The following is a 14,717-nucleotide window of genomic DNA, read 5'->3' on the forward strand; positions in this document are numbered from 1 at the left end:
TAGAATATGAAGACATGACTTGACTTGTCAAGTCTCGAATTACCTATGATTTAACTTAGACTTGCCTCAGAAGACTTAAAAACAGCTACTATATGTGTGTAATGTCCTTATTTGTTAGTTTCAACTTATGACTAGCGGTGTGCCTCTGTTGATGGAGATAACCTGTGTTTGGCATACTGTATGTTAAAGGATATTAAATACCTTTCACTGATGCACCTAAAATATGGGCACAGCTTTGGCCCCCGTTGAGCTCTGTTCGTTAGTCTATTCAACTCTTTGAAAAATCGCATATCCAAGTGCTGATAGCTCGAGCTTACTAACTAGCTTAACTAAATGAAATCCATCCTAATACAACCTACCTTAGTAGCAATGTTTATTATAGAAAAAGTTATTTTTCCATGAAGTACATGACCTTGTCTACCCCCGCGTTTTCTCAGGCTTTATGACACAAGCACATTAGAATTGTTCTTTTGTTGAATACAAGTTGAAGTGGTATCAAGGAGGCACCAGAGGTGCACAGGATGTGACTGCTGAATAGCCATTTTCCTGAGTAACCCCTGACAAGGACTTTCTGTGCCCACCACAAAAGCAAGGAAAGTGCAAATGGTCCGTTTTAAAGTGAAAGTGACCACAGTCAAGGAAAGTCGAGGCGTTGGCCTGGTGTGTGGTTAATAAAGGGCACTGTTTTGGCAGCAAACACAAAAAGTCTGTCTTTGGGGGGGGTTTCCACAGACCCCCTGCCAAAGCTTATGAATGGAATAGCCATACAGTTTATTTCACCCTTGTGACATTATTGTTGGCTTGCTGAGGAGACGCTTAGAAGAATTTGTCAAGCTTCATTGTCATTTGTTAACCTCTCTGGCTAAACAGAAAGAATAACTGAGCGTATTAGACAAGTGAGTACTTTTAGGCCGGTTGTGGTTCCATGTGGAAAGACTTCACTCCCATGCAAAGAGAATTTTTTCCAACCTGGCTTTTTGTAGTCAGATCATTTGCGCTTTCATGGTCTGAAAGTATGATGCGTGTCTGTTTTATATGTTACTTTAAATATAGTAGTTTAGGCGGGGTTCACAGCATTTAGTGGCTAGGCCCACATTCTCTGCCCCACCAAGCACTCTGCTCTTTTGCCTTCTTCACTTGAAAACTGTGAGACTGGGTCCTGGCTTTCCTTCGAAACTGTAAGTTATTCTGTTTATTCATCAACTATCTACAGTATGGTATCTCCTATGGTCATTGCATTATGGTAATATGCATATTATTAAAGAAATGATTCCCTCAGGAGAGTCAGGGGAGAAAAAGAAAGCTGTAATCTTGACATGAATATTCAAAGCCATTGCAGATTAACATGATGAAATAATCAGAAGTCTAATTTGTTCTGTCATAAGAATTCATGTTTTTCTCTTTGCTCCTGAGCATGAATAAAACTTTTGTCTTCAAGTCCCGCATCCTCCTTGGGAAAAACAGATGTACAAGGCCTTTTCTTGCTATCTGGGACATTGAAGCCCCCAGAGCCTCATTTTTTCCCCCTCGTTTGTGTTTTCCCTGCTTATGATTCAATTTTTAGACTCTTTGAAAAGACAGTTGTCAAGTCATAAATGGAGTATTGACACATGACTGCTGTAGATTCTGAAGAAAAACTCAATTCATTTGTAATCAAGAAAAGGCTTTTATTTTGTCATGGAACTATAGAATATCTCTTGATTGATTTTGAGAAACATTTATCATTTAAAGAAATAACTTTTACCCATTAGCAACTACTAGAAGACATACTAAAATGATAGTACCTCTAGTCAAACTTACTCAAGTTAGGCTCTTTACAGTCATCCACTGTGCAGTGAATTATGATTCAGCCTTGTCATTCTTTCCTAATCCCTCAATATTCCTCTTAGTTTCGAACATCTTCCTGTCTCTAAATGTAGGCGTGGTTATTAACAGCTGAATGTATTTGAAATTAAGAATTCTTGCAGATCTCCACATGAGGCAACAAAGCTTTTGTGTTGCCTCCTCACCCAAATTTCAGCCTTCATTTTGGAATTGCAGCAATGTCTTATTGGTCTAGACATGCCTGCTGTGCAAGAATGTCTTGCAGCAATCACAAGATAATGTTTGACTTTTTATCTTGATTTCTGTGGTTCACAAATCCCCACATGAACATGGAAGAGAAATTGGAGACCTGTTGTTAAATGTTGTTGTTAAGGTTGTGAATAACTAAATTAGTCTGTGTCACTGCTGTGAAAATTGCTCATCTTCCATCTTATAATATGGAATGATATACTTGGCAGACAGATTATTTCCAAAATGACATTTCAGTGAGTCATTTTTTGTTCCATGAATGCTTGATTAAGGGCATTTGGCTGTACTTAGCACTCATGACTGGATGTACTTGAGCTCTGAGTCAGCCCATAGCATGTTGGCTTATTTTAGTTGATGCATGAGTATGTGCCATTCCTCATGAAAATGTGAAGAAAGAGCAGCTTCCATGAAATATGCAAAGTGAAATGTTCAGATTTCATTATGGGCAAATCAGAAAATGTCTACTGTTAGATGTTTATTCATTTATCTTGAGAGGCAGCAGCTCCGACTGTTATAATTTACTGGCTGTGTCGAGTGAATAGTCTATTTTGGGGACTGGGAGGGCATTAAGTTTAAGCTTGATATTTTGGGCATTGGCAGACCATGGATGGTTGTTGGTTGTGTTTTCCACTGCGGTTGCCATCACATACCCATCTGCTTCTGGAGTTTGGAGTCCACATCTTCCAGCCTGGCTCCTATCTTATACCTAAGCTCAACCCAGATTTGCTTCTGAGTCAAATTAGAGTGGCCAAGAGGCCTGATGGGAGGACGATACTCTGGCATACCATTAAAGTCAGAGGAGTTTATAGAACAGACACACCCACATAGTAGTATTGGAGTAAGTTCCACATAGATTTGTGCACTAATCCGTGCATACACACTAGAGCCCAACTAGATAACTTGACCAGTGATATTTTATCGCAGATCTATCTACATGGACGTTTATATTGGCTTATAAGTGACAAGTCATTGATGTACAGAAATGCCAAAAATATATTTGAACAAGGTTAAGAGTTTACAGCCTCTCTAGTGGCTCTGAGAGGCTGCAGGTAGGTTTTGGAGAAATTAAAATTTTGACCTGCATGTAAAAGTCAAATGATCATCAAAGTCATTAGGATTCATCTTGTGGGCACCATACAGTATGTCTGTAAAAAAAAAAAATTGGGCCATTTCATCCAGTAGACGTTGATTTATTTACTAAAAACGTTTACCTGCTGGTAGCCATTGTTGAAAGGAGGAAAAGTCACAGGATCACCAAAACCCATAGGATTCATCCTCTGGTGACCATGCATGTCTGTACCAATTTTCAATCTAACAGTTGTTGAAATATTTCAGTCTGGACTAAATTGGTGGACCGACCAACCGACTGTCAGAAAGACATTTTTTGCAGCCTCAAAAAATCCAGTAGGTAGGCCTATACTATACACTCAGTGCCACATGACATTACCACGTACACGCAAACAAGCTCTGACAAGTGCTGGGGCAGCCTCTCCATCCACCCTGAGGCATATCTTGTCATTTAGATAAGTCCATATCAGTGTGGCCTGGTATGCAATAACACTATGGAGATATTTTGGGTATTTGTGCCATTGAAGTCAAGTCTAGCCTGTACAAAAAGCTTTAAAAGCTGAGATGAAGCCCTACGTGACATGAGGGCACCATAGCCACCTGACTCAGTTTTCCATGTCTGCCCTTTCAGTTTTCTTAAATATACTCTCTTTTCTTTAGATGCTTTGTTAATGAGCAGCAAAAAAGAGCTCCTTGTTGCTAAAAAAAGTCAAAAAGACACTTGAAAACATAGCTGACTGTGGCTGCATAAGCCAGTTTTTGACTTTTGTGATTTTGTAACTCAGTAGCACCCTAGGGAGCACATTTTCATAGCATTAAATGCCAAAGCTGATCGCTGTGGTGACACCCTACCGTGCTATGAACAAGTTTGCCAGTGTAGTGTGACAGTCACAGCTTCTAGATGCCAGTAGCTGTGTTTGCATGAGAGTGAACATTCTGTGGTGGCTCCTTGCCAGCAGCAGCTGAGCCCCTTACAGCAGCAACAAGGCCTTTTAACCCTCAGCTTTGTTGTGGAACCTCTTTTGTTTCGGGCTGTTGCCCTTCTTACGTCAACGTCAGGGTCTTTCACTTGACCTCATTCATCTCAACTCAGCTCTGGAGGCTCTTGGCAGGTACAGAGGCTTGGAGTGACAGTGTAAGATCAGTCAGAAAGATGGAGCCTGCTGGAGTACGGAGCAGGAATGGCTCACCAGGGAAACACATTGCCTTTATTTAATCTGAATGCTATACATGAGGCAAAGTCAATCGTTTCTGTGTTCACGGCGGCTTGATTCTAAGTGGATTTCTATTTTGCGCTGGGTTTGGGCCACTTAGCTGGAATGCCTTGGCTGGGTGACAACATCTTGTTTTATTGCAAATCACTTGATAATGGCTATTTTAGCTGTATGTTGAGTACATGCCAGATGTATACAGCTTTGAAGTGCTTAGTGGGAACAAAATAGACGGAAGCACCACAAATGCTTTTTGTATAGGTTGTTGTGATCAACAGCAATGAAAAAAAGGCAAATCTTTGTCACTATTCATGGCTTTTCCTCTAAAACTCTATATAAAATGAATGATTTCTTATTGAATAGCACAAAGAAGGAACACTAAGAATAAATAAAACCTTCAATATATACAGGGTTTGCGGGTTATTTGGTACACCTGTTTTTAAAGTAATAAATCCAATTTTTCTAAAACTTTTAATATTCACTATTTGTTGATACTGAGATCTTTGAATTTGGTGGTAATTTGAGTTTGACTTTCCTCGGCAGAAAGACTCAAATATTGGATATGTTTTCCTAAGTGACCTCCTGTGGTCATGTGTTGTTCACATCCTGTCTCCTACCAACAATCAATGCTGGTTGCTTTTTACCATGACCACAACTTTTCTCTGACCTAAACTTAACCTGACCTTAACAATAGCAGTGTTAGGTCAAAAAAGCAAACCACCTATTTGGATGTTTAGGACTTGATGGGTAATTTTCTAGGCTGTAGTCAGTGTTGATTTTGTTCTGGGTCACATCATAGGGGGCAGAATATTCGAACAATATAAGCTTTAAAAAGTTAGGATTCATTTGCTTTGCCTTTGTATTGGATTGCATTAGTTGTTAGTGATGTACCCAGTAAACTGGTAACTGAGTGTAATTTCCCCCTCAAAAGCTGTAGCCTAATGTTATGTAACAACTCATCCACTTGAGTAATTTCACATCCAGAGCCCTTTTCTGAACATCTCTATATCAGCAGTTGAGAGATCCCACCTGCTCTTAATGTCTCTGATGAAAATTTCCTGGCCTCTGGATCTGTTACCTTGGTTATCTATGTTTCATTAGTTTAGAGATGATTGCGGCATCACTTAACTCTTCTTGACAGATAAATGGACTCTATCTCAATCTTATCAGGCCTCTCAGAGCTGCTGTATTGCTGCATCCAAGGGTAAAGGCCAGCAGGTCACTGTGCTGACAAAGGATGGATGATGTCACCATCAACCCTGAAGTATCAACCACTGACAGATTTATGAATATGTGTAAACATGTTGGGGGTATTGGTCTATGGCTGTGTGAGCATGTTGCCTGTGAGTTTATTGTTTATTGTTAATACAAGCACATGTGTTTGCCATTACCATCTATTCTTCCATTGACTGCTGAAAAGATTAGAAGAGTAATTGATTTGATGATTGACGGGAAATTATTTACAATGTAAACAGTTAATCATTTGTCAATTGTAAAATCTTTAGGTTCTAGCTGTTGGTTGAACAAAACAAGTTAGTTAACCATTTAAATATTAGTTGCAGCCCTTTAACTTTGGCTTTCTTCTCTTGGCAGGTATATCTCATCAATGTCACCTACTCTGACAACACCTCCCACATCATCTACAGAAGATACAGCAAATTCTTTGACCTACAGGTAATCTTCCATCACTCAGAAACTCCCCTGCATACCCCATGTGGGGTGTGTTAGTATTGAAGTCCCTAATTCCATTGCCTCTGATCTATTTTGAACATGTCAACCCTGTGAACTGGCAGAATTGTTTTGTATAGATTAATGTGTAAGCCTTGTGACTGTTCACTGTGTCTCTGCCCGTGTTCTCCACACCTCGTCACCTCAATGAATCAATGTGTGTGTTAGTAATTGGTCGGGGAGCAGGGGAGACATGGTTTGTATCCCTTTGCCTTGTAGAGACTCAGCAATGCACTGCTCTCTCTATATCTGCACCCCTCTTTCCTTCTATCCTCTTTCTTCCCCTCTCTCTCTCTGTCTCTCTCTCTCTCTCTCCCTCTCTCATCTCATCTCTGCGTTGCCCTCAAAACGTCAGGGAGCTGACAGGCCTTTTTTATAGTACAAGCAAGAAATCCACATGGAAGTCAATTTAATGTACCATGCTTTATAGTGGGTCGCCTTTAGATTCTCTTGTGCAGGCTTCTCTGATTGGTGGTTTCTTTAAATATAGTCTTATATGGAGGAGGTCTTTGTCTTTCTGTCTTCATGACTTGGCTCAGATGCATTCCTCTTATGTTTAAAGTGTCAAGTTCTCTCTTCAGGACTTTATTTATTTTGGAACAGAGCAGGAGTTGCAGTAAAAATCCTGCCCTGTGTCTCTCAGATTGACTATTCCACACTGAGAGTGTTTGTGTGCACACATTTATGCCCCTTGAACCCTCGGCCCGCTGCAAGCTGATACCATATGTATATTGCACCAGAGGTCTCTGGGTCACTAGTAAATATGAAAGGGCCGTAGTGAGAGAGTTACAGGGGGCACATCTCAATAGCCCCAGTGTGCTAGTCCAGCAGGAAATGATGTTTCAATCAGTGGAGGGAAGGTCCTTTCTGAAAGGTCCCATTGATAAGCAGTGGGGCAGTGTGAGATGGAAAAAAGACTCCCCCCTGCAACTGATTACCCCAAAGTGGAATAAAAGACACAGGTAGAATAATAAACTTGGAAAAGCAAGCAAGCATGCATGCCTGAATATTCCTCCGTTCTGGAAAAGTCAGAGACATAGGTGAGTGAAGTGGATGTGTGTCTTCCTTCTGATATTCAACCTCACATATGCAAGCGTAGTCCTCAAATTGTCCAGGAGGAAACTAATGAACCTTAATGGTTCATGGATGGCTTGGCACAAAATCACTCCTAGTCAGCAGAGGAAAGATTGATTTTGTTAGCTTTGTCAGATGGCGTGGGGCAAAGGTCGGCCAACTTGGTCGACACTATATTGACTTATCAAGTGGCTCTCTCATAGCCAAAGTTTGGCAGAGTCTGGCCACGCTGCTGTTAAATGAGTTCTATTGTGAAAATCCCTTACTACATACAGTATTTCAGGGATTTACCAGATGTCCCTTTTTAAACACACTTCAATATATCACCATAAGCACTTCACTTTTCACATCCTACTTTGCCTGGTTCCTTGATGTTTCCATTTGCACTGTGACACTCATGAATAAAACTACCAATGGCAATACTGACAGACCAGCTCTCTAATACTCAGTAATCCTCTATCTCTGCTGGTATATGGACCGTAAGTAAAGTTCCCTCTGCCAACGTTTGATCTTGCTAGATGCCTTTGACGGTCCTGTTTGATCCCATTGTTTTCAGAGCAACCTGGAGCCTCTGCTGTCCAAACATTTATCTGGTGCAGAGACCCTGCTGCTCTCAGCAGCCCTGCTAACCCTAGGGGAGAGAAACATGGTTGGCTGCTCTGAAACTGTTGGAGGGCACTTTAACCAAAGCTTTGGCAAAGACCACTGGGGATTCCAAGACTGTTTCCTAATAATACCCAGAGCAGGCTGTCTTCCTGGAAATCTACTGGCCATGGTTCTGGGCTGGTGTCAAAATGAGAGGGGCCATGGATGTTGCTTTGACTGACTTTGGTTTTATCCAAAAAAACAAGTCTTTATGTACTAGAATGCAGGGACAATTAAACTCTCAAAGCTTTGATGTAGACACACACATTTGGTGGCCCTTTGTGAAAAAAGAAGCCATTCATGGCTAATAGAATGACTATATTAATCCAAAATGCTGCCAGAATTGCCTTGCAGGGAGCTGTTTTGTCTTTGCTTTTTCATTCAGTTAATAGTGGGTTGGATCCCTCGCTGTCCACTTCTTTGGGGAGAAAGTGGCACCTTCTCACTGCCATTAGTTGTCTATTTGGTGGTTGTTTTGGGTGCTAAAGCTGCCCTGCTGGAATGGAGGTTTGATTCTTTTCAGTGGTGGTCCGTCATCAGTATTACTTGAGCAATCGACAAACTCCAATTACAGACAGCAAACAAAAAAGACAACAGCAGATCAAAACAAACAGAGGCTTGTACATCCACATACCTGCCACATTATCACTAATATGTGTCACCTATGTGTCATCAAAAGTGAGAAATGGTTTACATGCATTTGCGATTACCCATCTCCACACCCTTACACATACCGCGTTTTTCAGTTTGTCTAGTAAAGAACAGCTCATCTTCCTCAGGATATGACTGCCTCTCCCTGGCTGCTCTGCTGTGCACTGATGTGGTTTTGTGACTAGTGAGTCAAACAGTGTGTCCTTCTGTCAGAAGTAGGCTGCCCAAGTTACTCATCAGAAGGGAGGAAACTGGGACAAGGAGAGGAACGAGTCAGCTGGTGGGCTGGGTAGAAAAGGAGCGGCGAGGATTTAGAGTAGGATGATGATAATAATGGTAGTGATGATAAAGAAGCAAAGGAGGACAGTGATGAAAGATATGAAAGCGATGATGATAATGAGAATGACGGCAATACTAGTGGCGATAATGATTAAGATACAGGCTTTTGATGCTGACAACACTGATGATGCAGATGGAAGAAATAAAATATATTGTGGGTTTCGTCAGGGTCACTTATATCAAAGAGGGCTTTATAAGCATGTTTCAACAAACTCTGAGGAGTGGGATGGGTGATCGACCATGTCCTTGTGCCCAGAGCGAAGTTGGTATGTTTAAATCTGCGGTGTGGAAATAAAGACACGCTCTGACTCATTCTTTTTACGAGGGCCTTTGGTTTGTATTCTCTCTGCATGCATGCACACAGTAAACCCCTCTTTTCTGTTTCCAAGTCTGCACTCGTACGAGCCTTCCTACAGTAATTGAATATTTAGTTTGAGAAGATTTCATCGCTACATTTCTCTAACTTCCCTTTTTCAGTGTTCAGAGTACCATTGAAGATCCAACACACTATATTAGTCTGTTTTGCTCAAATATATGCAGTCTCAAGGTTGATATTCAATCTTTTTGGAAATAGCTTTACAGATGCTAGCAGCAGGCTTTCGGCAAACAGCAGCTTATATTCATAGTAGCAAATTATACGGTAGCTGTGGTCAAAGCGCTTAAAAGGAAGGTCACTGAATTGGGAATCTCTAACCTCTAAGTGGGTTGTTTGGTGGAAACATATGTCTAGACCACAAGGCATTATCGGTATGCCATCCTCGAGGATAAATTGCTGAATAGCTAGGCCACTAACTCAGCCTCTTTGTCCTTGAGGTGTTCTGTGGACATACTGTAACTCAACTGAATGAGGGAGCCCATTGTTTCGGTTTGAGGATAAAGGGCTGTTTTATTTTATTTATGGGTGTGTGTGAAAGAGAGGAAAGAGCGGGAAACATACTTTTTAGCCCCTGCTGAGAGGCAGAGGAAGGACACCTACATGCCAAACACAAGACCTGTTCTGTGAGTTACAATCGGGCACTTGACAGGAAGGCCCAGGATCGGTCCTCGCTGGACTGGGAGCAGAGGGGGGAAAGTATGCAGAGTTTCCCACAGCCGTGGTGAAGGGATCAGGAGAGTGGGCTAAATTTAGGATGAATGAGCACAGTTCAGCCATTTGTGGGACATTTCCATGCCTCAGAAAATTCACCAGTGTGACTGGGAGGTGACTGGGCCACATTCAGGGGATCAAAGAGAGACAGCAGGTAGACAATTAACAGGAGGGATGGAATGGAAGATAGGTAAATGGAATTTCTGCATGGGAAGACGCAAACAGGAAATCTGGAAAAATAGCTTAAAACTAGAGAGTGGTTTAGCAAGTAAGCCTAGCTTAGTTAGGAGTTTTTAATTGAAATGAATGAAACCATACTTGCTAAATACAGCATTGTGGACTATAGAAGATAAGTGTTGATAGATCATATTTTGGAGTTGCTTGCAAAACCAAAGTGGATGCCAAACAAATCACTAATCTCAATACTAATATTCAATTTGTTAATTTAATAGTGAAAACAAATTTTGAATCTTCATCTAGATTTGGATCTACATTAAAAGAAAAGACAATGCACCAGATTTTGGGCAATAGTTAAAGAAAAAATGGCAAAAATTTGTGCAAAACAAAAAGTGCAAACTTTTAAGAAAAAGTCAAAAAAGTGTCCTAGATAAGCACCAAAAATGGCTATAAATATCTAACTTTCTGCCAAATGTCTGACATGTTTTTGAATGTCCTTGTAACAAAATTGATGAAGGTAAAGTTAGGCTCTTGGAGAATTTTTTTTTCAGTTAAGTCATTTAGCAGACATTTTCAGATGACTGTAAGATTTAAATTTGCTATGCAGAAAAGAAAGGATGTATTCCCATGGATGTACTCCAGTTAGGCTCATCTATGGCTTATTTCATGCAATGCAGTCAACAATGCTATGCATTGTGCCGAGAAAAAATTGCAGCATCTCCTGGTGACAAATCTAATTAGCCAATCACATTTGAACCACCTGAAGAAGATGTTTGTCTGACATTGACACCCATAATTAATGCAGATTTGTCTATTATTTGGCCCAAAAGAACATCTCAATCTAATAGTCTTCTATTCATGATTATTTACACTGAGAGAAGATGTAGACTTGATTTCAGGTTGTAGATCACCAACATAATAAGCAGTCAACATTAAAAACAGCATGGGTCATAGCTACGGTGGGTTGTAGTAGATACAGTGATCACTCTTACGCTAGAAGTTCAGGCCTTTGCTACACTGATCCCATATGTTTATATGTAGTGTTTAGGGTGGTCTCTTTAAAGGGGACCTATTATGCTTATTTCCAACTCTATATTTTTATTCTGGGACTCCACTAGAGTAACTTTGTATGATTCACAGCAGGGCACAAAATTATTCATTAGCCATTTGGCCGGTGGGCAAAAAAGTTAATTTTGTACCCTTAATTATCTTATACTGGCCCTTCATGCAGCCCCTCAGTGCAGCTTCTGTCTCTTAACAAGCAGTCTTAGCTCCTGTCTCTTTAAGACCCCCCTCCCGATGAGCTCACTATGTTCTGATTGGGCATATTCACGAAGCCTAGTGAGGGGCAGCTGCATCAGAGTTGTGTTAAGTTACTCCTGATGAAAACCCGACATTTCCTGCTTTTGCTGCTTCATATTAAAATATTTAAATGACTAAATGACTTTTATTGTGAAGAATTTATAGGAAATTAAACATGTTCACCACAGAATTAGTGGTGCTTTGTTAGCGGCACTATTCTTAATTAAAATAAGGTTGAGACAACAAGATATGGAGATATTTAGAGCTCTTTTTTCAGCAGATCAGTTAGAAATAATGCAGGAAGGAATAGTACAAGCAGAAACGGCCACAGTGATGATGATGTTTGATGAAGAGCTGCAGACGACCTGCACACCTCCAACAGGTAAACAACCTATTTTACTTTGCTGTGCTGCGTAATGGAAAATCACTCACAGCATGTCAGCTGGGGGCTGATGCAGCAATTGGTGCCGGTGTTTACAGCCAACAACAGAGCATTTTGCATATTTAGCTCTTAGCTTAGACCTATTATGTTTGCTACCGGTCTGGTCGCTTGTGAAAATAAAAATGGCTACCCTTGTCCGGAAATCCTGGGTGGAGAAACAAAGATGCAGGGGCGGGCACAATCTCAATGAAGCCCCAAGTGACGTAAGAGGGGGCATTAAACCAAATGAATGGCTTGTTGAATCACACGAGTTCAGAGCAAGCCAGCCCTCCCCAAACTGACTGGGTGGTTTTATTCCACAGTTTGTGTGTTAGTAGGCACATCAGAGACCCAAATATATATGCACAAACACTGAAAAAGTGAGTTTTTCAAAATATGGTCCCTTTAAGTGTGTGGAGAAGAGGGGAGGTAGTGTTCCTCTCTTGGCTTGTGTCGAGGTAGAGAGGCCCTCCCAATGACTGACAGCCTCTGCAAGTAAGGGCATGAGCAGAGAGCAAGAATCAGAAAGTTCATGAAGAAATTCACTGCATGTTTAAGCATGTATTTTTTTACTGTATAGTTCTGTATGTCTCTATATACTTCTCCTCTTACATCCATCTCTGATTCTTCTTGTCCTGTATCTGGATTAGTGGCGATTACCATATTTGATTACATAGAGAATATATGTATAAAGCCTCTCCCCACTCCCTCTGTTTGCTTCCTCTGATTACTTTGCTGCACGCTATCTGGAGATGTATGTGGCAGCTGACAGACTTTCACCATTGCTCTCTATCTGTCTCTGTCTCGTTTTCTTTCTCTCTCTCTTCTCTGTCCTCGGTTGGATAGCCCTCATGTTTCCGTTCAGCTCAAGGTCTTCTCCACCCGAATGGGATGGGGAGCAGAGTCAATGAAAACTTTCGAGCGCTTTGTGCTCCTAGAAATCTATGGGAGCTCTGTCTCATGCTGAGCCTTGAACAGAGAGGTTGCTCAAGGTTTCTTCTTTTTCATTACATTTCCAGCTAAGCCTTTGTTCGCCACTTGATAAATTGCACAGTATTTATTTTATACTTCTGCTGCGTATCTTTGTTCAGAAATGGCAGGGTTATGTTTTCTGAATGTCCCGATATTGTTGAGCACAGACCAACTTGCACTGCTGAGTGACTCAAGGACAAATGTTATCAGCAACATGTGATAAAAGGAATATGAAACTATGGAGTGAATTCAATCATTTGTCATCCTCAGGTGTGAAGGGCAAGCCAAGAGAATGCTTTATATGTTCTTATTACATTGTTCTCTCCTATACAGTAGAAATAGCTGAATATAACATATGTCATATCAACAATAATAACATTAATTTGTCATTTATTGCATGCACATACAGACATCCGGCCACGTCCAAATGCAATTTTTTTTTTTTTAAGTAATTGTCCATCAAAGACATAATTTTTATCAAGTGCTACCATTTTTGTTCATTGTTTCTGAACACTTGATACAATAAATGTACAAAAGGTAATCCCAAGAATGTATTTGAAAGTTTATCCTGACACTATCATTTGCTCTTCAGATGCCCATACCCCACCTGTCTGGCATTCCAAACAGGTTAAAACAAACTTCCTTTCAGGTTCTTTGCTGATAGTGCAGAATCCAGGACTGAAATCCATAGACTACCTCTGCTTATCTGCAGTATCGGTGGCAATGGTCACTCACAGTTCAGCCAATGCACTGCCTCGCTCCTCTGTCTGTAAGTTAATGAACAGTGATTGGGTAAATAGCGGGCCAGACACGACACATGGGAGGCAGGCTTTTAATTCCAACTGGTCAGGTAGAGAAAGAGAAAAAGACGAAACTGAGATAGAGACATGCTGCGATAAGAGATGAGAGTTCCCACTAGAATTCAAACTGAAACCCAGGTGTCTATCTCCTCTAGTTCTGCTGTCTTTTTTCCTATTTGTCTTTGCTTCCCTTTGTACACCCGGCTCACATCTTCCCACTGCTGCACCCGCTTCGTTCATATCTCATTCCTACAACTTCTAACCCTATCTCTCTCCCCCGCTGCTTGCATATCTCTCTCCTCTCCTCCATCTGTCTCTGTCTCTCTTCAGAAACCCTTCCCTGTCTCCCACCCTCACCCCCTCTTCAACACCCCCTCTGGTCTCTTCTGAGGTGGTTTTCCCTGACTAATCTGCCATGACCTGCACGTTCCCCGGGTCAAGTGCATTAGCTTACAGAGCTACAGGCTACAGAGGTTTCTGTCATGGGTTTCTATGAAGGCTGCTTTGCATGCATGTGTTCTACTTGTTAGTGTATTTTCGGTCATGTGTGCGCATGTGTATGTGTGAACGGTATTACTTGTGTCTATTCTGGTTATTCAGGCTATTATTTGATGATCCAATTTTCCTCTATTGGTGTCTCTCCATCTCAGCCTGATTATGTTTTATACTATAAGACACAGGGGGAGATGTAAAGGAAATAAAAGACCCTTAAATTAAAACCCTTCAGCAAGCAATACCATTTACAGTTGGAAAGTTGGTCTCTAGGGGATGATTCATATGGAATCAATTTTGTCTAAATAAAAAAAACAAAAATAAGAGGAACCCAAAAGTATTATCACTATAAAATATGAAAAATAGCTAAAATGTGAAATGCAAGGGAATGTACATCTGACATCACAGATGCAGCATTTCTGAGTTTTGGTTTGCTTTTCTGAGTCAAGTGTTTATTGTGAAAAATGTTTTTGGGGCAGGGATTCTGTGTAGTGTGGCTGCCTTTCTACCAATGAGATAAATTCCAGTCATATTCTTCCAGGAAAATTGGGAAATTAGGACAAATCTAGGGAATAGGGAGAACTGAACTGAACTGAACTATATTGTGTACTATATTTACTGTCTGACACTCAAATAACATTAAGTGAGTGTTAAAATTGTGACTGTAAATTCACTAT

General features: G+C 40.8%; 1 protein-coding gene across 6 annotated transcripts in view; it reads left to right on the plus strand.

The window, feature by feature from the left end:
* Positions 1-14,717, plus strand: part of sh3pxd2aa (SH3 and PX domains 2Aa) — a 110,426-nt gene that overhangs the window by 7,727 nt on the left and 87,982 nt on the right. For all 6 annotated transcript variants that reach the window (XR_010927837.1, XM_067584380.1, XM_067584382.1 and 3 more), the window contains exon 2: positions 5,946-6,026. Coding sequence is in view for 4 of the 6 variants with exons in the window: in XM_067584380.1 (XP_067440481.1) it covers positions 5,946-6,026 (81 nt within the window). In the remaining 2 variants the exon portion in view is untranslated. The remainder of the gene's footprint in view (positions 1-5,945; positions 6,027-14,717) is intronic.

This window comes from Thunnus thynnus, chromosome 3, assembly GCF_963924715.1.
Source record: "Thunnus thynnus chromosome 3, fThuThy2.1, whole genome shotgun sequence".
Taxonomy (NCBI): Eukaryota; Metazoa; Chordata; class Actinopteri; order Scombriformes; family Scombridae; genus Thunnus; species Thunnus thynnus.